Source organism: Crinia signifera, chromosome 1 (genome assembly GCF_055691185.1).
Source record: "Crinia signifera chromosome 1, ASM5569118v1, whole genome shotgun sequence".
In the NCBI taxonomy this organism is placed as follows: domain Eukaryota; kingdom Metazoa; phylum Chordata; class Amphibia; order Anura; family Myobatrachidae; genus Crinia; species Crinia signifera.
In genome coordinates, this window is record NC_139217.1 from 225,323,651 (window position 1) to 225,348,789 (window position 25,139).

The 25,139-nt window shown below is 44.9% G+C and overlaps 1 protein-coding gene across 1 annotated transcript in view; it reads left to right on the forward strand.

Annotated features, from left to right (window-relative positions):
• Positions 1-25,139, forward strand: part of CHAF1A (chromatin assembly factor 1 subunit A) — a 248,464-nt gene that overhangs the window by 207,233 nt on the left and 16,092 nt on the right. Inside the window, exons 12-13 of the mRNA XM_083179341.1 lie at positions 6,327-6,576; positions 9,518-9,996. Coding sequence (XP_083035467.1) covers positions 6,327-6,576; positions 9,518-9,996 — 729 coding nt within the window. The remainder of the gene's footprint in view (positions 1-6,326; positions 6,577-9,517; positions 9,997-25,139) is intronic.

The window sequence follows — 25,139 nt, forward strand, 5'->3', positions numbered from 1 at the left end:
ATTGCTGAAAAATTATTACACATACAGTATGTGATGTTTTACATCCTTGCTGGCGGGTCGCCAGAACGTACGCGCTGGCGACCCGCCAGCAGCCTCGCCAGCGAGGAGACTGAGACGCGCGTGCGTCTCACGCGCGTCTCAGTCTCCGTCGCTAGCGCGACGGAAACCCTGTCCGTCTCCGCCTCAGGGAGACGGACAGGGTTAGGGGGGGTTAGGGGGGGTGCGGGCAGGCGGTGGGGACCCCGGGTTACCGCCGGCAAGCCGGCGGGGACCCGGGGGAACGGATGGAAGCGCCGTCGGAAGGGGACGCGCGCGCCGCTCGTGCGCGCGCGTCCCCTTCTCACCATCGCCATGGCGCCATCCCCTGCAAAGATGGGACCTGACCCATCTGTACAGGCCACTGCTAAGGTCCTTTGTGAAGTGCAAAAAGAGCTGGGTGCTATAAATGCGAGAGATACTGCTAAGGCAGTGTTGGCCCGTAGGGCCCTATGGCTGCGACAGTGGTTTGCGGACACTGACTCCAAGCACAGTGTGGAATCTCTTCTCAGGTGAAGGTGACTCTTTGGAAGCAAATTGGATGACTGAACTTCCAAAGCTACGCCTGGAAAAGTGTACCTTTCGGTACTTGTGGATTATCACGGCTCCCACGATGGCCATCGTATGCGAAAAAAATCGCATTGCATGCGATCGCATCACATGCGATTTTTCACTGAAAAGCACCCAAATGCATTGGAATTAGTATGAAACATGTTCAATGGCCCCCAAATGGCATTTTTGAGGCTGTACCACCCCCACTATCAACACGAACCCGAAGCATGGCGAGCGCAGCGGTACGCGATCTATGACCTTTTCATACCCCCACTATCCACGTCGGCGTGGAGTTGAGAATAGAAAGTGTGGAGAGCGCAGCGAGCCACTGAGCCCGAAGCGTGGCGAGCGGACGCGGATACCTTCACAGGTATACGTGTCCCCTCACGGGCTTCACAGGTGTCCGCGTCCCCTCGCTGCGCTCGCCACGCTTCGGGCTCGCTGCGCTCGCCACACTTTCTATTCTCAACTCCACGCCGACGTGGATAGTGGGGGTATGAAAAGGTTGTAGGACGCGTACCGCCGCCCCTCGCGGGCACGCTGCGCTCGCCACGCTTCGGGTTCGCGTTGATAGTGGGGGTGGTACAGCCTCAAAAATGCCATTTGGGGGCCATTGAACATGTTTCATACTAATTCCAATGCATTTGGATGCTTTTCAGTGAAAAATCGTATTCGATCGAATGCAATCAAATTGCATGCGATGCGATTGCATGCGATTTTGACTAAAAACGGCAAAAATCGGTAAAGATCGCATCGCATGCCATGGCATGCGATGGGAGCCGTGATAATCCACAAGTACCTACCTTTCTTCTGACTTGAACCCCACAGGTTCGGGTTTCCTTTCCAGTAATGGCTCAGCAGCCCTTTCAGGTGCCCAGATTTCGGTCTAGAGCAAGAGAGGCTTCCAATTCTAACAGAGGCAAGTTCAGAAAACCTGCAGCTGCAGTAGGTCAGGAAAGAAGCTCCAGTACCACTGCTTCCAAACCCTCAGCATGACTTCCTTCACCCACCCCAGGACATTCTCGATTTGGGAGCACGATTGTTACACTTCATCCACGTGTGCGAGGCCTCGTGTCTAGATTCCTGGGTCAGGGATCTTATTTCTCATGGTTACATGCTGGAGTTCAACAGGTCTCCGCCTCAGTTATACTTTCAATTGTGTTTACCAGCTACAGAAGAGGCTCAAATTGTCCTGCGTCAGGCCATACTGAAGTTGGTCCAGTCTCAGGTAATCGTGCCGGTCCCAATAAAACAACGTGGTCTGGGTTACTATTCCATCCTGTTTGTGGTGCCGAAGCTGGAGGGCTTGGTACGACCTATCCTGAATTTGTAATTTCTGAATCCTTACCTGATTGTCTTTAAATTCAAGATGGAAACCCTGAAAACCATGATATCTGCATTGGAGGAAGGAGAATTCCTGGCTTTGCTGGATGTGCTTACCTTCTCATACCCATTTGGCTTCATCAGGCATACCTGAGATTTGTCCTAAAGGGCGAAAATGACCAGTTTCAGGCATTATCGGTCAGAAGGTCTACGGCCCCTTGTATATTCAGATTTGATGGTGGAGATGATGTTCTTGTTCAGGACTCAGGGAATCAACATTGTCCCATACCTGGATGACCTCCTGACAAAGGCTCTCTCAGAGGTACGGTTGGAACAGGCGATCAATCGCATGATTCAGGTCTTGACAAATCATAGCTGGGTCTTGAATCTACTGACGTCCCAGCTGTTTCCATCCCAGCGACTCGAGTTTCTAGGTACTGTATGATTCGGGACACTGTGGAATAAAGAGTGTTCCTGTCTTCAGGGAAGGCAACAGCACTCCAAAATTTGGTCAGAGAGGCGCTCTATCCAAGCAGGATATCTGGACATTTGTGTATCCGTTTGTTGGGCAAGATGGTGGCTATTTAGTTTGGAAGGTTCAGTACCAGAACCTTTCGGTTAGACATCTTGAGCAAGTGGTCAGGGTCACATGTAGATGCACAAGATCACACGTCTACCCCCCCCCCCCCCCCCCAAGCAAGGATGTCACTCCTGTGGTGGCTGCAATCTCCAAAGCTTCTGGTGGGCCAATTGGATCCTTCTCACGATGGACGCGGATGCAGTGGATTCCCTGACGTCAAAGTAGTCTTATCGACTAGTGTACCTGTTTCCTCTAATTCCAAGGGGGCTAATAAGAATCAGAAGCCAATGAGTGGAGGCAATTCTGGTAGCCTCAGACTGGCCTCGAGGCCCGTTCGTCTACAGGACTTAAAGCGGCTTTGTTTAAAGGCTTGGAGGTTGAGTGGCAGATTTTAACTCAGAAAGGCCTGGATGTGACAGTAATTTCCACAATGACCCAGGCAAGAAAGCCGGTGACCTCATATCATATCTGGAGTAGATATATATCATGTTGTGAGAAAGAAAAGCTTCTACCTACAGGCTTTAAGCTGGACCGTTTCCTCCTGTATTTGCAGGCGGGTCTGGATTTATGCGTGCGTCTCGGATCACTAAAGGTTCAGATTTCAGCCTTATACATTTTCTTAAGAAGGAGTTGGCAGTTCTGTTTGAGGTGCAGACCTTTCTCCAAGGTGTTCTTCATATTCAACCTCCCTTTGTGCCGACTTCGGCACCATGAGATCTGAATGTGGTGTTGAATTTTCTGCAGTCCTCATGGTTTTAACCCCTGTCGACGATAGATGAAGCACCTTACATGGAAGATGGTAATGCCATTGGCCCTAGCCTTGGCTAGATGGGTATTGGAATTAGGAGCCTTGACGTGTAAGAGTCTTTACTTCATCTTTCACAAAGATATAGCGGATCACAGAATCTTTGGATGTTGTTAGAGCCTTGAAGACCTACGTTAAAAGGATGGCTCAGATTTGCAAGATGAATGCCCTCTTTGTGCTCTCTAATGCTCAAAGGAAGGGTTGTCCGGCATCTAAGCAGTCCTTCGCTTGTTGGATTCGGATGACCATTCAACAAGCCTATGTTTCGACAGTTGACAATCTCTGCTTTGGTAAAAGCCCACTAAATGAGAGCAGTGGGATCTTCCTGGTGGCGACTGAATGGGGTGTCTCGGCCTTACAACTTTGTAGAGCTGCGACGTGGTCAGGAAAGTGTAAGTTTGTGAAGTTTTACAAATGTGACGCTCTGCCCAAAGAGTTTACCCAGTTTGAGCGGGCAGTGCTGCAGAAGTATCAACACCTTTCCGCCTGTTCTGGAAGCTTTGAGATATACCCATCGCTACTAGTAAATCCTTTTCTTGTAGTCCATATGGGATACTGGGTGCTTGCCTAAGTGTGTAGTTTTTCTTCAAGTTATATCAGCTTTCTTGTTTATACTGTTAGCATTGTTGCCACCTGCTACCATAACAAAAAAGAAATTCCAGTTTTCTGGTTATTTGTTATGGTGTGCTGGTATGAATCTCACCACGTTTCAGATCATATTCTTCTCTCAAGTATGTCCACCCTCCTTTGGGCACAGTTTTACCTTAACGGCTTGTGGGTGGGGACATAGAGGGGAGGAACCAGTACACCCTGCTGAAGATCTTATGTGCTTTTCTCCTGCGGAGGACCCTCTATTGCCCATCGTATTGAGACCCCAGTATCCCATATGGACTACGAGAAAAGGATTTACCGGCAGGTAATTAAAATCCTATTTTTAGCAGCCCAGAAAGTCAGCCATGTTTTGTTTGTCCGATGTGTTTTTTTTTTTTTTAGGTACTTGTGTAGTTTCACGGCGGCACTGGGATCGCATCGCACATGTGATGCGATGGTACTTGTGTAGTTTCACAATGGCACTGCCCGTTGATCGCTTTGCATGCAATGCGATTTAGCACACCCCCACTATCCACGTCAGCCCGAAGCATGTGTGGTATGCATCCTCCCTACCCGTTCATTCCCCCACTATCCACGTCATCGTGGAGTGGATTTTATAAAGTGTATTGAGCCACCGAGCCCGAAGCGTGGCGAGCGGATGTGGAAAACGAGGCAGAGTGGCGAGGGGATGCAGAATACACGTCAAGTAATGCACATCCCCTTGTGGGGGTCGCTGCGCTCGTCACGCTTCATACTCGATGGCTTGCTGCGCTCGCCACACTTTATAGAATAAACTCCATGCCGATATGGATAGTGGGGGTATGAACAGATCGGAGGACACGTACCGCGTGCGCTTGCCACACTTTGGGCTGATGTGGATAGTGGGGGTGTACTAAATCGCATTGCATGTGATATGCGGTGTGAGGCGATCCCACACTACTACAAACTACACAAATACCTTTTTTTATATTTTATTTTTTCCCTCAGAACTTGGCCAATGTAATGGTGTGCTTCTGGAATGCTCAGAAAGCAAATCGAATCCAACTTCTCAGAGCAGGAAGCTTTTTTTTTTTTCTCTTTTTATTCCAAACCAACTGGAATGCATTGTATACTGTATTAAAACTGTTGCAGGCCAGGATGTAGTGCTAGCCGAGTTAGAAAGTCTCCCCGTGAACAGCTCACTAAAAGGCAAAGTTTTCTTCAATAATGATGTAAATCAATAAGTACTTCTTTAAAGTACAAATTTGTAACACACACTTTTAAAATGATCTCTGGTTTCATATTCATGGGGGGGGGGGGTTAAAGGAGGTGGAATTGAACAATAGCCACGGGGTTGGAGACTTGATAAAGACTGTCCATCAGGTGATTTACCCTTTTAGTGCAAACATCAATGTTTAAAATATATATATATTTCCTATATAATGTAAACATTATGATGAATAAAAATGTTGTAAATTTTCACACCTATTTGGCAAATTTGCTTGGCACTTAAAGGGTTAAGCTCCTGGATTAGGAAACTGCGGAATCTCCTGAGTCCTTTTAAGAACAAGAAACAATTAGTAACTTTGCTCTTCCCCTCAGTTTATGAAACAGCGGTGAGCCACTTGGACACATCTGGATAAGAAGTTCCAGATATCCAAATGGTTTCTTGCGGTCTACCTATTCCCCACTTCATTTTGTCCTCAGACTGGATCTGTCTAAATACTGTTCATCTAAGACGATGCCTTTTTCTGTACTGGGTGCCTATTCTCTTCCGGGTGAGTCATATAGGACCTCTGAAAACAATGGTGGCTCCTGGGAGCATGTCTATTGCTGAGATGAGCTCTCTATTCCAGCAGCTGTGAAAAATGGGAAAAGCTGTATTGTGAGAAAAAGGTCAATCTCGCTCAGGGATGATTTAAAAATTAATCTAAAGCCACAATAGGAACGAGACTAACCAATACACCATGTACAGTTGAGTGCTTTTCTAACAAGAGTCTATTCCATCAGTCGCTAATTCATGCTATTATTATAAGCACAGCTCCATCTTTTCAAATACCATAGGGCAGGCTGGCCAACCTGTGACTGTCCGGCTGTTGTGGAACTAAACATCCCAGCATGCCTTGATAGTGTTTAATAGCACAAATGTGGCAAGGCATGCTGGGACTTTTAGTTTCACACCAGAAGGAGAGCCACAGATTGGCTCGGCCTGCCATAGGGGAACACAGCCAATTTTGTTGCACACAGGAAAGTTTGCCCTATCTGACCTGGGCAGATGTGCACCCTCATGGCTTTATTTTGTTGCTCTGTTAGTTTTTTCATCAGGTGAGATAAATAACAGTATATAGACATGCTTGGAAAACCATTTTGAATTGTGTTCAAATGCAAAGTGGATACCAGAAACATTAGAAAACATAAAATGGCCATTACTTCTATTAATTCTGCTTATACCTTTTTTAGGAATGCAAAAATCCAGAAAATCAGAAAGTACGTCAGAGGCTAAAGGCTAAGGAATGGGATGAGCTGCAATCCAAGGGAAAGAAAATCAATGTTCTGAAACCATTAGTGATTGGATGTGTGTGGCTGGGAGGCAGACCTACAGATATACAATTCCTCCAGAAATTTTCAGTTTGTATTTTAGATCCTGTTATCAATGAGGAGGATATGATGCAGGAAATTAACTCCACAAAGTTTCTAGAGGACAGAGAAAGTAAGCAATACTGCTTTTATATTACAATTTATGGTACTTGACGTGTTTGATTTTTCACAGAAACAGGGGAAGCTGGACTGGATGCCCAATTTACAAACCTAAAAGGAGATACCATGCTTAATCTTGTAGTGCCATACATAAGAAAGAAAATGTTATTGCCCCCTCTAAGCATTATGAATACTAATCCTGAAAATTTTGATTGAGATTAAATGAGGTTCTTTCTATAAAGTATGGTTGAAGATTCCTGCCTGATATAAACATTACTCCCACCTGCTGTTAGGTGATTTTAATTAGTAAATGTCCTTTCATTTTGTTCTACATCCGAATGGGCACTATTATTGGTGAGTCCTGGGTCAATGTATGTACTATGACAGTATTTGGGTTGTTGGTATGCAGTTGTTGGGTCAACAGTCATTAGGTCAACCACTATGATGCTTGAGACAAGGTAGACACAAGATTTTCACGAAAAAAAGGAAATAACAAACAAGGTTGGTCTCGGGTCCCTGACATTATCTTTTTATCTATTAAAGCTGCTGCTGGGAGAGGGGATAGTCAGTCCGCACAAAGTAAAGCAATAAATACAAAAGAAGCAGCCCTATTTTTTCAATGAAAGAAAAAAAGCTTTTAAGGAGGTAATTGCATAAACATACACACAATAAGAGTGAGTTCAAACTACCACACTGATAGGCGTAATTATTGTCAGCAGATGATGGGAATTGGCTAATCTTGGACCTTGGTATATTTAAGAATGTAAGTAACACATTACCGTATGTTCGCACCGCTGGAAGACAAAGTAGGGGACAGGGTCCCAAGCAATCCAGATGGTTAATCTCCTCACTGGGGAGTTTTTAAACTATGTCCCAGAGTCCTGATGTTTTGTGTCCTCTCTATTACTCACAGCGTAAGATGGTGGGTCGCTAGAGGAAGAGGTCTGGGGCAATGTCCCAATTGGTCCGATAGTGTCCTCTCTAGTGTGCGGCTGTAGCTGGAAGCCAAGTCCAAGAATGTCCAAACACCTGAATTGGTCCCATAGTGGTCAAGAGGGGTAATCTTTTGGAGTGGTACCATTAACGTCTAAAGTGTTTTGCTACAAGCCAGTAGCTTTATCAAAGGTGACTCAGTGGGGAGTATTCAATGCAATGGCGAGCGCATGGCAGCGAATCCTGTTTTTGATTCGCAGTGCGCTCGCCATGATTTTTCTCTCCCCTTCAATTCGCCGCCAGCCCTGACTATTCAATGCGTCAGGGGCTCGCTGCCCCTGACGGCGAATAGTGGCAAGAGTGACGAATCCCCCTGTGCAGATGCTCCATGCCTGTCTGGAGTCTGCAGGGGGATGGGAGGGACTGGTGTCGCGGCGGGGGAGCGCGTGATGCAGGCGGGAGCCTCCGCACAGCCTGGGGACAGGTCCAGCAGCAGCAGAGCCTCCGGGTCAAGCAGTCCCAGCGCTGACATCACCGTGCTGTGGCTGCCGGAGTCATTCGCTGTTCATTTGTGGCGAATTGCCTCCATTGAATAGGGAGAATTGTTTTTTCTAACAGAAAATTCGCCGTAAACCCAGCGAATTGCCAGATTCACTGAAAAAAACCGGCGAATCTGAGGCATTGGATACTGGCCATTGTGTCTGGTGCTAATATATACAGTCAGGTCCATAAATATTGGGACATTGACACAATTCTCATATTTTGGGATCTATACACCACCACAATGGATTTAAAATGGACCAAACAAGATGTGCTTTAACTACAGCCTTTCTGCTTTTAATTTGAGTGTATTTACATCCAAATCAGGTGAAAGGTGTAGGAATTACAATGGTTTATATGATGAAAATGACAGCTACAGGATTGTAGCAAAGCACGTTAGATGTTATTGGTACCACTCCAAAGGATTACCCCTCTTGAAACTATTGTACCAATTCAGGTGTTTGAACATTCTTGGACTTCCATCTCCAGCTACCACCGAACCCTAGAGGACCCGATATCGGACTATTTGGGACATTGCCCCAGACCTCCTTCCTCCAGCGGCCCAAGATGATCCCATTCCCATCATCTGTTGTCCATTATTACCCCTATGAGTGTGGTACCTTTTTTATAATGCTTTTAATTAATAGTTTTATTATTGTGTGTATATCTGCAGTATGCAATTTTATATAATCCCCTTCGTGAAAGGGGAACATAATTGTGTGCTGAGTGCAGCGAGGCACCGTGTTTGAAGCATGGCAAGGGGACCCCGTACACTTAGTGTCCATGTTGACCTACATCGATAGACACCAGGAAACAATCAAACCTGCATGTCAACCTTTTTCATGTGTTGACCTAGGTTGACTCATACTGGTCAACCTAATGACTGTCTACTTAAAACTTGTCAACCTAACGTTCCATACCTGGGATGTTAGGGACCATCTGATTGCCTTGAAGTGGTAAATGGGCAATCATGGCCATCATGTAAGAACCTGAACCTCATTTATACTTCATGAAAATTGTAGAGGGGCTCATTGTTTTGAAAGATATAGTGATATTAGTGCTTTCTTCTTTCCTTGCATTTCCACATTGACATCCTTATACCAGTGAATTTACATTTCTTTTGTATGTGATACTATAGAAGGTTGATTTTCTCCTCCATAGAGACATGAACTACTTTTGCAGCACTCCACTTCCAGGGGCCACAGAGGCTATAGTCATGGTGAAAGCATGTATTTCAATTGTGAAAATGTCTTATGAAAAAAGTACACTGTCCTATGTGTGGTGGGGTTCATAATTTATTGCTTGCTTATGGCAGACCATCTCTAGATCTGGCCCCAAATAGTTGCAGCACTAGGTATGGGTATATTTTCCACTAACTATATACTGACTACTTTAAGAAAAAAAATCTTTCTGATATAAAAGTGTGTGTGGTGTTTTTGGTAATGTGACTCGAACAATTTTTTTTTTCCACCCCTATGCAGTCCTTATGCATCTCCTCCCATTGCTACATGGAAATGTCAACGGAAGCAAAACAATCATTCAAGAGTTTCAGGAGTGCTGGCGTCGTGGCCTATTACAATGTTTTGATGTTGGCAACTTAACGTTATCTGAATCGAGTAGTCCAAATGCTAAACCGCAAACCCCCAGCTACATAAATGTGCCCTCCAAAGCTCGATTGAAACGTATCATCACTGAGAATTCTGTATATGAGAAGCGTCCAGATCACCGTTTATGTTGGTACGTGCACTCTGATGTCTTGAAAAGCTTCCAACTGGAAAGTCTTCCTGTGCCATGCCAGTGGACATATATTACACAGGTGACTTCATCTAGCAGAGAGGAAAGTGGTGCGGCTAGTGGACAAATGCTGTCAATGCCCACATCTGGCAAGAGAAAGTCTGCTGGCAGCATGAGCATAACGAAGTTTATGAAAAAAAACAAGGAAATGGGGACCATGAATGATGTAAGTAACGTTGTCTTGTTTTCAGCAATTTTCTGATTGCATCGGTTAAATATTGTTAAGCATATCCAAAAATTCTAAAGCTCCTCACCTACAAGGGAGAATACACCAAAAGTTTACAATAGAATGTGCTTCATATGCTTTTCCTTCCATTAAGCTGTGTACACACGGTGCGATTTGGTTGCTGAACGATTTTGGCTTAAAACCGCTCAGCAATACATTGATCAGTGTACCGTTTTCCTCAACGACCAGTGATTTTGGCTGAAAATTGCAATCTATTCTGTCTCATTCTGTCTCTACCTCATTTTGATAGAAATCGCTGGTTCACAGTGCATTGTGCATCAGGGAACAGCAATTTATAGCCATAATCGGAGGAGCATGCTCCAGCGACCATGAAGGGCTGGCTGTGGGAGCACACAGCTTTAAGCTCTGTTCAAGTGGAGCAATATGATTGCTGAGCAATTTTGGCTTAAAATTGCTCAGCAATAATATTGCTCAGTGTCCCATTTTAATCAGCTAACAGAAATGGTTGCTGGTGAAATGGGGACACTGCAGGGGGAAGCGCTCCCGGTGACAGTCGCCTGGAACGCAAATATACCTCTGGCGATTCTTGTTAGAATTAGACCATGTGTATGGGGCTTTAGACTGTCTTGTAATCCAGGGGTCCTCAAACTATTTTGCTCTGAGACCCCATCAGGCAATATAAATAATTATAGGACCCCAGCAAGTTAATGCAGAAGGTCATGACGACACATGTGCAGACAGCAGATACATGGCAGCATTTTAGAGGCACAAAGTGATGTGAGGAGTCTAAAATAACAGACAATTCAACAGACTTTTCAGACTCCTTAAATCACTGACAGATTAGAAAAGCCATCAGCCTGATGGTCAAAACATGGAGTCGCGACCCCATCCTGAGAAGGTCTTGACCCACAGTTTGAGAACAGCTGTTCTAATCCATGCTTCTTAAAATGGCACCTAACCTTTGATTTCTGCCATCGTGATGCTTGCATGTATTTCAGGGTCATGTATGCTGATGCAGCAATGTTTATTCATCGTGTACCTGTCCTACATTGCCTTGTGCTGGAAGTTACCTTCTTGTTTTGCTCATTCGCAGCGTACTTTAACAGCCGCCGATCTCTCAAAACGCCATAGAAATAAAGGATTATATTTAAGGAAGTAATGCAATAATGATAGTTTTGGAGACTGAAGGTAGATAGAGATAAGTTCCAATCAGCTCCAATGATAGAAACTGACAACTTAACAGCTCCTCTCTCCAAGGCTTAGTAAATCTTCCCCATAAATAAAGAGAAGAGAAGTTCATCAAGGAGGTATGGGAAGAAGTAGGTCTCTAGGTTTGAGTACCTTGATAAAGACCCTGAGAGGTTAGAAATGCGTTGGCGACAGCTTGGAGTCCTCCTTGTCACTATAACTAGAAAGAGGCAAGAGAAGGGATTCCGCAAGGAGAACGGAAAAAGCAGTTTATGCGGCTATCTGAGAGAAGCTTACAAACTTCGCTAGCATGCACGTTCAGCCCCGCAGTCAACTACCCATCTGCTGGAGTGAACAGATGCAGCAGGAACAGGTGAGGGAGTAGCGCACAGCTGAGATCAGCTGTTAGGGATCGCGCACCCCGCCGGAGACGACATCGGCGGTCTCCTGGCCCCTGTTCCGCCTCCATATAATAAGCATTGGAGGTATATGCCGGGGTGGTCAGGGACACTGGATATTAACAACGGGAGAGACCTGGTGTCTGCAGTGGCAGTGCGATCACCGGGAGGAAAATCACTCTCCCAGAAGGGTTAACAATCCGGAGTGAGAGAACACACGGAGAGTCACAGTGGCAGCGTGCCGATCCTTGTATTACCAAGAACAAAGGATAGAAAGACTCCACCAGTAACCGCAGCAGAAGGGTGAGAGTGCTTTCTTAAGTTTTCCCTTATATTCCAGACTTTGTGAAAGGTCCTGTCAATCTATGACTGAACACTTGTAGTAATACCCGTGGAATCATCTTGTCCTAAAGTCTGTTTTTGACAAAGAGAGAGAGTACCTGGAAAAGGTCTGGTTTGCTACATCTGAAAAATCTTTCCCTGACCTCTTGACGGTGTAGTGACATTGGTTTTGTGAGAGGAAATACCTTTTTATTGTGACTATGTTGGAGTTTTTCATGTTTTTTTTTTTTTTTAATTTTGGTGTTTTTCATGTTGTTTTCGTTTGGAGTTTTTCATGTTTTTTTGAATAACATTTATGCTGACTTTTTAAGAAAAGTGGACTTTGGATATTATCAATGAACCATATGTGAACATCCAGCTTGTACTGAACCCAAGGGTCCAGCGCTGAGAGGTCTTTAAAAAAAAAAAACATACATACTTTGTCTCTTTCTATAGTTTACAGTTGAACTATAATTTAAAGACAATCAGCAGCAGGACATTTTATAGATCTTAAGGCTTGCTTTGTTCATTTGCCTTTTTGTAGATAGAGAAGTTCCAATCAGCTCCGAACTGCCTTGTTACAGCCATGTTTGAAAAATGATAGGAGCTGTTAAGTTGTCCGTTTCTCTCTCCAAGGCTTAGTAAATCTTCCCCATAAATAAATAGAAAAGGGAAGTTCATCAAGGAGGTATGGGAAGAAGGAGGTATCTAGGTTTGACAGGCTTTATTAATTAGTCCTTCAGTGTTATCCCCATAAGTTTCCAAATCTGTGCAGTGCTATGAAGCAGACTTTGTGGTAAAGGGCATATAGGGGACTGATAGGAGGTGATAATGGGGCTATAGAAGCTAGCTGGGCCATAACTAGGGTGGTACAGCCTGTGGGCAGAACTGGCTTTTCATGTTGGTGTTCGCTGCACTGTATATTACAAGCTGTGTGCTTTACTGGCTCCCGCACCCTCTGCAGGAAGAGACTTCACTGCAGAATCCCATAGTGCTTAGGAGCTTTGTTGTTGGCCACACAGCAAAGGCTCTTTAAGAGTGTCCGCTGTCAGTCAGATAGACAAACACAGCAGTGAGAAGTCATCCTATTAACAACCAGTGACTGGAGCTGAGCCTTGCTGGTCGCAGGTGAGTACTTTGCTACATCTCTTAGAAGAATGATTTAAGAGGACCTAGGTTGGGGTGTAGATTCTAAACAAGGTTTTTGAGACTCCTGGCACACAAACTAAGGGTCTGCAGAGCTAAGGAAATATTACATACTTCTAAAGACTTCAAAGTAAACGATCTGGTAGAAATTTCCAATACTTTCGCTGATTATTATGCTCAATCGTATAATTTAAAAGATGGCCCTAATACCCCAAACAGTCTCCAGATAATGGTAGATTTCTAGAAGGCTTATCCCTCCCTACTATTGAGTCACAAACTTGTCTTAGCTCCCTGTTTATACTAGGAAAAGTTGAAGCTGCTATAGATTCTGTTCCTTTAGACAAAGCACCCGGGGCCCTGATGGCTATCCCTCCAGTTTTTTAAAAGATTTAAGACTAACCTTGGCCTAGTTCTATTTTCTCTTTCGTCCATCCTGGTGACACAGCTAACCATGGGAGACTCCAACCAGAGGAGTTAAGGCACCTATGCTATATGCTATGTCTTTAAGAGGCAGGCTCCTCCCCTGCTGCATCCCAGAATACCTCTGTTTTGTTTAGGTGCCCAGAGGAGTGGGTGCCTATGCAATGGGGCTGCGTGTTGCAGCAAGTTTAGAGTTTCTAGCAAGAATTGCGGGGTATGGTCGCTGATCTACCATATCTCCGCGCCTGCGGGGCAACTGTCGCGGAGAGTGCTCGCCACGACCATCCCTGCAATAGTCACTGGTCCTGCGATCAGCTTCTTCCCCCTGGAGATCAGCGGTTTCCCTCGGCAGTGTCTCCTTTTTATCAGTGATCATCTATGGTCATTGATGAAAACTGGACACTGAGCAATATATTGCTCTGTGTGTACGGAGCATTAATTAGTATTTTTTATTATTTTTTTTACACTGGGGAATAGAAGGCGACCACAAGGGAGCATGGGCACTTTTAAAAGTGTGGCCAACTCCTCCCCCTCTACTTTCCCTCCCAGGCAGTCTTAGATTGTGCCTGCAATTGAGCAGGTCACACTTGTGCTCAGGGGCGTATCCAGGTTTAGGTGGGGGAGGGCCAGTGTTAGTGGTGCCAGTGTACATGCTAAGAGAGCGGGTGGCAATGGGATTAAAAATAGGCCCACCATGGCAACAAAAGTGAAGGATGTAGTTGTGCACGCGCCGAAGGCGCGCTATGGAAAAGGGGGTGTGGCCACTCAACAGGGGGCATGTCCTTGAGTGTAGTGTACAACACCATATACAACTTCTACACATTATGCTACAAAATACTAGACCCCATTATACTTGCCCCTTACACATGATGCCAAATGGAATGAGCCAAAATTCAAACAATGCCACATGGATTGTGTCAAAATTCACATAATGCCACACGGATTGAGCCAAAATTTACATAATAACACATGGATTGAGCCAAAATTCACAAAATGCCAAATGGATTGAGCCAAAATTCACATAATGCCACATGGATTGTGTCAAAATTCACATAATGCCACACGGATTGAGCCAATTTCATAAGATGCCATATGGATTGAGCCAAAATTCACATAATGCCAAATGGATTGAGCCAAAATTCACATAATGCCAAATGGATTGAGCCAAAATTCACATAATGCCAAATGGATTGAGCCAAAATTCACATAATGCCACACGGATTGAGCCAAAATTCACATAATGCCACACGGATTGAGCCAATTTCAGAAGATGCCACATGGCTTGAGCCAAAATTCACATAATGCCACATGGATTGAGCCAAAATTCACATAATGCCACATGGATTGAGCCAAAATTCACATAATGCCACACGGATTGAGCCAAAATTCACATAATGCCACATGGATTGAGCCAGAATTCACATAATGCCACACAGATTAAGACAAAATTCACAATACGCTTCATAAACAGGGACATTGTCCACCAAAGGCGCGCATTAAACATTTACACCATAATGTCCATTGCACGTTAAGTTACACGGCATGATGTCCATTATGTATTATGCCAAACACCATAATGCCTATTAAAAATTATGTGCTGCTTATCTACATGCTCATTGCCAAGGGTTCCATGCTCATTGCCAGAGGTTCCATGCTCGCTGCCATGTGGGATTACATGCTCATTGCCAATGGGGAATACATGCTCGTGGTAAATGGGGGACAGCAGTCACCAGGCAGAAGTGATAGCCACTGACAGTGGCAGAACCTGGCTGTATTCTGAGCACTGCAGGTCCCAGCTATTTGAAATAATACCCATTTCACACCAGAAAATGCATTCCCAGGTTGGCCCCTTTTACACCAGCCTAGTCCTTGCATTTTCTGGTGTGAGGGGGAGAGAAAACCACCCCTCCCCCCCTTTAACCAGTTATCTTATTTTACCGGCTATATATTCAGAACTAACTGACACATTTACATGAGACAAGTATCATATTGAAGAACTTTTGAGTGGGCTTTGAATGATTTTGGTCCAGTGAAACTGGAACGTTTGGTTCCAGAGTAATCTGCCCTCAAAGAACATGAACAGCCATGAAATTACATTTCAAAAATAAAAAAATCGATTTACACGCTATATCTCTGGAACCGATTGACCAATATGGACCATCCTGGTATCATATTGAAGGCCCAGCGATTTGGAATTGAATGACATCAACCACAAGCTCCTGTGATGCCAGGGGGGGGGGGGAACTGGCAGCCGTCGGAACCGGGTGGGGGTCGGAATTGACGGGTCCCATATTATCCTATGGGTAAAAAAATGTTACAGCTTTGCCAGGCAATATCTCCGGTTCCCGGTGGGGTAGAGACATGGGGCTAGGCTCGTGCTCAATTCTGGGCATTTTGATAAGTTAGCTTAAAGCAGCAAGTTTTTTACATTGAGGACAGGCAGATAGTTGCTGCTACTATCTGCCTGCTACGAGGGAAGCCTGCTGGAGGGAGCCGGCTGCTGCGGTTTGCACCCAGCTCCCTGGCTGTAGAGACCACCGTCTCTGGAGATGAAACGGGCGCCGCTCACCGAGGCGCGCACCGCGATCCTCCCCCAGCCACACTGCCGACGACAGCGCTGCAGCTCTGTGAGTATTCCCTGCTTCGCTGTTGGCAGCGGAGGTCAGGACACTTGAAAGGCGGCTAAAGCAGAGGATTTATTTAAATCTGGCGCCATGGAGAAGAGAGCTGCCGGGTGGAGTTACCATGCGGTGCTTCCAGCAGCCCCGTCTATCCTCAGCGTTACAGGGTGCCTGCGGCTGCCATTTTTTTTGTACTTGGCGCCGCTGGACATGCTGCTGGAGGCACTGCACGCTCTCCCAAGGCAAGTTACAACATCCCGATTCTCATGGTGACCGTCCTTCTACAGCTCTACTGGGTCTGTGAGTTACAGTGGGGGAAAGGAGCTAGGTGAAGATAGTTTGAGTTGTGTTAAAAAAATGGCTATAGAGCTCCCTGTGTGTGTGTGTGTGTGTGTGAAAAATGTTACAATACATTTGAAACGTCGGTCCACCATACTTATGAGTTGTTTTTTTTTGGAGTGCCACCCATCTGCATGCTGTTATAGAGAGATATATATATAGATATATATCTATATATATATATTTGCCACAAATAAGACGGCACACTCCTTCTTGACTTCACCTGCCGGGGTGTCTCAGTCCAGAAGGCAAACCCAAACGGGAATTCCCACAGATCCAACGTATTAGAAAATAGAAGCACTCACCGGACTTCTTTTTTCATGCTTTGTGGATTTTAATATACATACCACAGCAACAGTTCACATAACAGTGGGTAGGATGGTCAACGTTTCGGACTTATGCATGGCCTTTTTCAAGACCCCCTCTCCTGTCTCCACCAGTGTGCGAGACAGGAGAGGGGGGGTCTTGGACACTGGTGGAGACAGGAGAGGGGGTCTTGAAAAAGGCCTTGCATAAGGCCGAAACGTTGACCATCCTACCCACTGTTATGTGAACTGTTGCTGTGGTATGTATATTAAAATCCACAAAGCATGAAAAAAGAAGTCCGGTGAGTGCGTCTATTTTCTAATACGTTATATATATATGTGTGTGTGTGTGTGTGTGTGTGTGTGTAATATATATATATATATATATATATATATATATATATATATATATATGTGTGTGTGTGTGTATATGTGTATATATATATATGTGTGTGTGTGTGTATATATATATATATATATATATATATATATATATATATATATATATGTGTGTGTGTGTGTGTGTGTGTATATATATATATATATATATATATATATATATATATATATATATATATATATATATATATATATATATATGAGATATAGAGAGAGATATGCGCTGTTTAGACCCTGTGGCAGCTTCTCTCTTTCAGTGTCTCCCATCCAGTTTTTCTATCTGGATCTTCTATACCTACTCTCCCTTGGGTGTGTAGACCTTGTCTGTGTGCCTTATAATTGTTATAAGATGGCAGGGGGAAGCTCCAAGAGGATTGCTTGTAAAAAGTGTAATGCAAAATTTACACCAACCTCATAGGGAATGTTGCTTTGTGTTAAATGCTCTGTAAACCCTCCTCTGGTACAGCACCCAGTGGAGACCCCCTTCTGGGCTACACAGCTCACAGATGTCATGTTGCGTTTATCTTCTGAGCTCTCTGAGTACCAAAAAGATAGGGAGACAAACAGAGTGATTTAGCCTCTGCGGTTCAAAGCCACACTAGAGCCTTGGCTCCAGGGCTATCTGAATCTTGCCCTTCCTCCTCAAAAAAAAACCTCCCCTTTTACAAAGGAAGAGGGTCCTTCCACAAAAGTGGACTCACCTGATTCTGATGACATTTCAGAATTAGAAGAGGGTGAATTTGCTCCCCCAGAGGAGGAGGAGGAGGAAGTGCTGTCTTTTGACACACAGGAGTTTGCACAGGCCTCTCAGGTGATAGAGGATTTAATTGCCATGGTCAAATTTGCTTATAATGTGACGGACGGAGTGGATACTCCTGCACGACCCTCCCTTTTTGGAAAAAAGCAAAAACAATCATCCAACCCCCCCTGCGGAGGAATTGGATGACCATGTAAAGGAAGCCTGGAGTCATCCAGACAATCGCTTTCAAAACCCCTCGCAGATTTTTATTATATTACCCCTTTCTACAAGAAGTCCTCCCGGCTCCTGGGGCCACCACCCTTAAGGACATCTCTGACTGCAAGTTAGCGTTAACCCTGAAAAATATATTTACAGCTTCTGGAGTTGTTACAGCGTCCGGCGTAAGTCGGATGCTGGGTGACTAAGGCCATAGGTGTGTGGGCCTCACAAATGTCAAATGAGATACGCAACGGTTTGGACCCTGCAACTGTCATTCAACTGTCAGAACAGATTCAGGAAGCCTCAACATTTTTGATGGAGGCATCTTCGGATCCTGTTTGGCTCCGAGCTGGATAAATGGATATCCAAAGCAACAGGAGGTAAGTCTCACTTCCTTCCTTCAGCAGCACCGTCTCCTTCTCGCAGGACCACATAGGTTCCTTCCTTTTGGTCCTTTCGGCCCTTCAAACCGGTTTAAACTGATTTAGGGGCAGTTCCAGAGGTGGTGCTCCATCGCACTGAGGTTGCAGCAGAGGCGCCTCTACAACCACACTTGACCCCAAGACCACCAAGCCCTCAGCATGACTGTCTTCCGTCCCATTTGGGGGACCCGATGGTGGGAGCTTGACTAAAGTAATAGTCACAACTGACTCCAGTCCTGTCAGGACTCATGGGTAAGGGATCTTGTGGCCCTAGGCTACAAGATTCATTTCCGTCTATATCCCCCAAACAGGTTTATCAAGACAGGGCTGCCGGTTCCTCCAGAGAATGGGCAACTGTTTTTGCCAGCCATTGCCAAATTGAGAAACACAGGAGTGGTGGTTCCAGTCCCTGCAGATCAGCATACTCAAGGCTACTACTCCTTTTTCTCATGCCAAAGCCGGATGGCTCGGTACGCCCCATTCTAAATTTAAAGTTTTTGAACCCATACTTGCAAGTGGTCAAATTCAAAATGGAGTCCCTGCAATCTCAGGGGTTGGAACGGAGACTTATCTATCGATATCAAGGATGCGTACCTACACATCCCTATCTGGCCCCTTCACCAAGCATTACTTCAGTTCCAGAGAGAGACCCTGTTGGAGTTCATATCCCACGGGTGGAAACTCAACTTGGAGAAGTCGCAGCTTCAACCAGCTTAGCATCTTTTATTTTTCGGATGATCCTGGACACGATCCAGATGAAGGTCTTTTTACCAACCGACAAGAGCCAATCCCTACAGGCTTTGGTCAGTCTAGTTCTGTGTCAGACAGGTGTCTGTACACCTTTGCACCAGGGTCCTGGGGAAGATGGTAATCACCTTCGAGGCGATCCAGTATGGGCGTTTTCACTCTCGCCCATTTCAGCTGTCTCTTGATCGGGATCCATCAATGATCGGGATCACACCTTCACCTACAACAGATAGTGACCCTATCCTCTCAAGCTCGTCTGTCCTTACTGTGGTGGCTCAACACCACCAATCCCCAGCTAGACGACCACAGACTCCAGCGTCTGGGGTTGGGGAGCGGTTACCTTGGAACACCAGTTCCATGGATTATGGACAAGACAGGAGAGTCTCCTCTCAATCAACGTTCTGGAACGAAGAGCTGTCTATTACGCCCTTCTCCAGGCGAAACATCTCCTTCAGGGCAAGGCCATCCGCGTCCAGTCCGACAACTCCACAGCCGTGGTGAATATCAACAAGCAGGGAGGCAACCGCAGTTGCGTGGCCATGAAGGCGGTCAACAGAATCCTGCTTTGGGCGCAGACTCACGCTCTAGCCCTGTCGGACATTTTTATACCCGGAGTAGAAAACTGGGAGGCCGATTTTCTCAGTCGGCAGGATGTACATCAGGGAGAATGGTGCTTACACCCTCAGATATTTCAGAGGTTGATCCATCGGTGGGGCCATCCTCAGGTGGACCTGCTGGCATCCTGTCACAACTCCCCAGGTACTTCGCTCGGAAACGAGACCCACACGCAGAAGGGTTGGATGCGCTGGTCGCTCTGTGCCTTTTCAGTTTGTGTAGCTCTTTCCATTGTTCCAGTTGATACCTCAAATTCTTCAACGCATCCGGAGAGAAGGAGTTATGGCTCTGTTGATAGCACCAGACTGTCCACGTCGGTCTTGGTACACCAATCTGGCAGCACTACTGATAGACGAGCCGTGGCCCCTGCCTCTTCAGGACGTCCTTCTCAGCCAGGGACCTTTCATCTTCCCAGATTTAGGTAGTCTTCATTTGATGGCGTGGCTGCTGAAAGGTCCATCCTGAGGTGTGCTGGTATTCCTAGATCAGTGATACCTACCTTGCTGCTTGCAAGAAAAGAGATCACATCAGCACACTATTACCGCATATGGTGTTCCTATGTGGCTTGGTGTGAGCGATGCGGGGTTTCCGTGACCCTGTTTAAAAAGGAGAGACTCCTCCTTTTTCTACAATAAGGGTTGAGTTCGAGACTGAAGCTGAATACCCTGAAGGTGCAGGTCTCAGCTCTTTACATTTTTTTTTCCAAACGAAATTAGCCTTCCTGCCTGAAGTGCAGACATTTTTTCAGGGGGTGGTACGTTTGCAACCATCCATTCGGCCTCCATCGGCTCCTTGGGACCTTGGTTTGGTCCTACAGTTCTTACAAACCTCTGATTTTGAGCCTTTGGAGGAGGTGGACCTTCGCTATCTTTCGTGGAAGGTGGTACTTTTACTGGCTCTTAACTGGGGGCTCTCTTGTCGTTCCCCATTCCTTCAGTTCCATTCTGACAGAGCGGACCTCCGCACTAGTCTGTCATTTCTACCAAAAGTAGTGTCTACTTTTCACGTGAACCAACACATTGTGGTTCCAGCATTCACCAAGGACTCGCCGGAAGCAACGTCACTGGATGTGGTCAGGGCTCTGCACATCTACAGTGTCTCGCAGGGCCCCAATTAGAATGTCTGATTTGTTTGCTCCAGCAATTCTGCCGAGCTGCTACATGGTCGGGCAGTAAAACCTTTCTTAGGTTTTACAGGTTTGATACCTTTTGTGGCTCCAGCTTCCAGGGATTTTGTACTTACCGTAAATCCTTTTCTTCAAGTCCACAGGTGTCACTGGATGCCCGCCTAGGGCAAGCTACCAGAGACAGAGACTGACTCATCGCACACAAAAACAAAGGTGTTAGATTTTAGGAAGGCTGATTTTGTAGAGATGGGAAACTCTGTAAGGGATTCTTTGGCAGAGTGGAGGAACTTGGAAGGAGTGCAGGATAAGTGGGAAAAATTAAAAAGTGCAATTCTAAAGGCAACAGAACTTTGTGTCAAAAGAGTTAGGAAAAACACACGAAAAAGGAAGCCATTGTGGTTTGCAAAAGAAGTAGCAAGTATTGTGAAAGCAAAAAAGTTGGCCTTTAAGAAATTTAAGCAGACGCAGAAAAATGAGGACAAAGAGGTGTATCTTGTTAGACAGAAGGAGGCTAAGAAGGTAATCAGATGTGCAAAAGCACAGGCTGAAGAGAAAATGGCCCAATCAGTGGGTAAAGGGGGGGAAACTTTTTTTAGGTATATAAGTGAAAGGAGAAAAACAAAAAGTGGAATAATAAGACTGAAGATAGAGAGTGGAAGTTTTCTTGAGGGGGACAATGTAATAGCAGATAATATTAATAATTATTTCTGCTCAGTATTCACTGCTTAAAGAGAGGGGAAGGGGCCACAATTAAGTTGCAAGTATAGTCAGAAAACTGAGGGAGAAACAAGTACATTTACAGAGGAGAAAGTCCTCACAGAACTCTCAAAACTGAAAGTGGATAAATCAATGGGGCCAGATGGGATACATCCAAGGAGACTAAAAGAGCTCAAAGGGGAGCTGGTAAAACCAATAACAGAATTATTCAACCAGTCACTAGCTACAGGAGTAATCCCAGAGGACTGGAAAACAGCGAATGTAGTCCCACTGCACAAAAGTGGAAGCAAAGAAGAGGTAAGCAACTATCGACCAGTGAGCCTTACATCAGTAGTAGGGAAATTGATGGAAACACTCTTAAAAGAAAGAGTTGTAGAATATCTCAAAACCAGCAATTTACAGGATCCAAAACAGCATGGGTTTACTGGGGGAAGATCATGTCAAACAAATCTTATTGACTTTTTTGACTGGGTGACTAAAGTAATAGATCAAGGTGGGGCTGTAGATGTAGCTTATCTAGACTTTAGTAAGGCTTTTGACACTGTCCCACATCGCAAACTGTTAAATAAACTTGAAAGCTTGGGATTGGATTCTAAGATAGTTGAATGGATAAGAGCGTGGTTGCAGGACAGAAAACAGAGAGTTGTAGTAAACGGAGTACAGTCAAAGGAGGGAAAGGTTACAAGTGGAGTACCCCAGGGATCTGTACTTGGACCAGTGCTTTTTAATATCTTTATTGGTGATATTGCAAATGGAATTGAGGGTAAAATGTGCCTTTTTGCAGATGACACAAAGGTATGCAACAGGGTAGACACACCAGGAGGGGTAAAACAAATGATTGATGATCTAGGTAGATTAGAGGAATGGTCAAGAGCATGGCAACTACAGTTTAATGCCAAAAAATGCAAAATCCTGCACTTGGGTTGCAAAAATCCAAAGACTAAATATAGTATAAATGGCACTATAATGGAAACTACTGAGGAAGAGAGGGATCTAGGTGTCACTATTTCAGGGGACTTAAAGGCAGGTAGGCAATGTAACAAAGCAATGAAGAAGGCAAGTCAGATGCTTGGGTGCATAGGGAGAGGTATCCGCAGTAGAAAGAAATAAGTAATAATGCCACTGTATAGGTCATTGGTACGACCTCATCTAGAGTATTGTGTTCAGTTCTGGAGGCCATATCTCCAGAAGGATATAAATACACAAAGAAGGGTAACTAAAATGGTGCATGGCCTACATCACAAAACATACCAGGAAAGACTAAAAGATCTTAATATGTATACCTTAGAGCAGAGAAGGGAAAGGGGGGACATGATAGAAACTTTCAAATATATCAAGGGTTTTAACAAGGTAAAGGTGGGAGACATTCTTCACAGGAAGAGGAGCAGCAGAACACGAGGACATGCACTGAAACTAGAGGGAGGAAGATTCAGGGGAAATTTGAGGAAGAATTACTTCACAGAAAGAGTAGTAGATAAGTGGAATAGCCTCCCATCAGAGGTGGTAGAGGCAAATACAGTAGTACAATTTAAACATGCTTGGGATAGGCATAAAGGATCAAATATGGTTTGAGGTAACATGTTTAAAAAAGGGGCAGACTAGATGGGCCAAGTGGGTTCTTATCTGCCGTCAAATTCTATGTTTGTTACCTACGACCCAATACGCCGTGGGTGGCCAGCTTCAAAGCAAACACTTTCTAGGTGGATTTGGCTGACCATTCATCAGGCTTACGTCACCTCTTCTCAGACACCTCCTGCTTGCATAACCGTGCACTCAACCAGATCGGTGAGTCCCTCTTGGGCGGCCGCCTGAGTGGTCTCGCTCCAGCAATTCTGCCGAGCTGCTACATGGTCGGGCAGTAAAACCTTTCTTAGGTTTTACAGGTTTGATACCTTTGTGGCTCCAGCTTCCAGGGATTTTGTACTTGCCGTAAATCCTTTTCTTCAAGACCACAGGTGTCACTGGACGCCCGCCTAGGGCAAGCTACCAGTCAGGCTAGTTACAGATGGAGCGCCTCTCATTCTTGCCACCAGCGTGCCATCGCAGAGGTTTGGGCGATCCTCTTCTTGCGCTCCTATCCACCAAGGGGAGTGGATGCTCACCATGCAATACAAGTCGCCACCTCTGGGTGGCTAATGCTCCACCAATCTAGCGGTGGATTGATATACTGTACAGATGGAATGGTATCGACATTCGCCGAGTGGAATGAGCTTACACAGTATACTACAGTATGAGACGCTAGTGTCTCATCCCCGTGAACATCGCTCTGGCTCCAACTGTACTTCTGCTGTGTGCTAGTATAATAATTGTGTGTACTGTGATCATTTATTTTGGCAATGAATACTATTTAACCATTTAAATGTCCCAGCGCTAACCTTATGTGCTGTGCTGTGTCCGTTAGGTGTCAGTGCATTCAAATCATATAACCATCGCATTTTGGATTTAGCAAGTTGAGAATCCCTATTTTTATGTCTCCAGTTAGGATTTTGGGACCTGTAATGGGTCAAAACTATTATGTTTACAGTAGCTCATATGTTTATCTTTATAATGTAAGGAAAAAGAGTGCTCTGCATTACCTTTTTCCATATTCCTTACATGCTCTGCAAGGTGTACTTTAAGTTTTCCTGACACAAAATTTTATTGCATGAGCATTGTATAGCATAAATTATGTAACTTGTATTGCAGGTAATAAAATGTTTATACTTAAAGGTTTTATTAAGCTGTATTTCGGTAAATCCATCACATGGTGCTGGACATGTTTTACAGATTGCACAATCCCCACATCGATAAAATCCCGAATGCACTGGCTATAAGCTGATCTTTAAAATTGGGTGCCAGTCTACGGTATATATAAATTTAGGTCTCTGGAAGTAAATTTACCAAAATGTAATCCATTAATAAAAGGTCCCAATTCTTTTTGAAAATACCCTCAATCATTTTATGGTGACTTGAGCGGTAATTGCACGCTCCTGTGGTTGCCGGTTACGAATGCTTGATTTCATATGCTGCATATGAAACCAAACAATATCACTATTATTCTATAGTATGCTAATGAAGGACAGAATATGATCATTCCTTCCTTCACTGTTCCCAGTGGAACTATTGTATTGGAGGTATAGTGAGAATCAGGGACACCTCAATACAGTTTACAATCATTTATTTACAAACAAGAAATTATACTTATACCACATTCCTCAAAGGCAGTTACAAGATAGCTAGAGTCCAAACATAGGGTGTATTTCCAGGGAGCCTCCTCTCTCTTTGTGGTCAGTCACAAGCACCCTGTCCTCAATCTTAGGTCCAATGGAAGCTGAAATCAGTCTGCAGTGACCCTGTCTTTAAACTAGAATTCTGGGCGGTGGTCAAGGGATCATATCCACATATACATTTATTTGGAGAT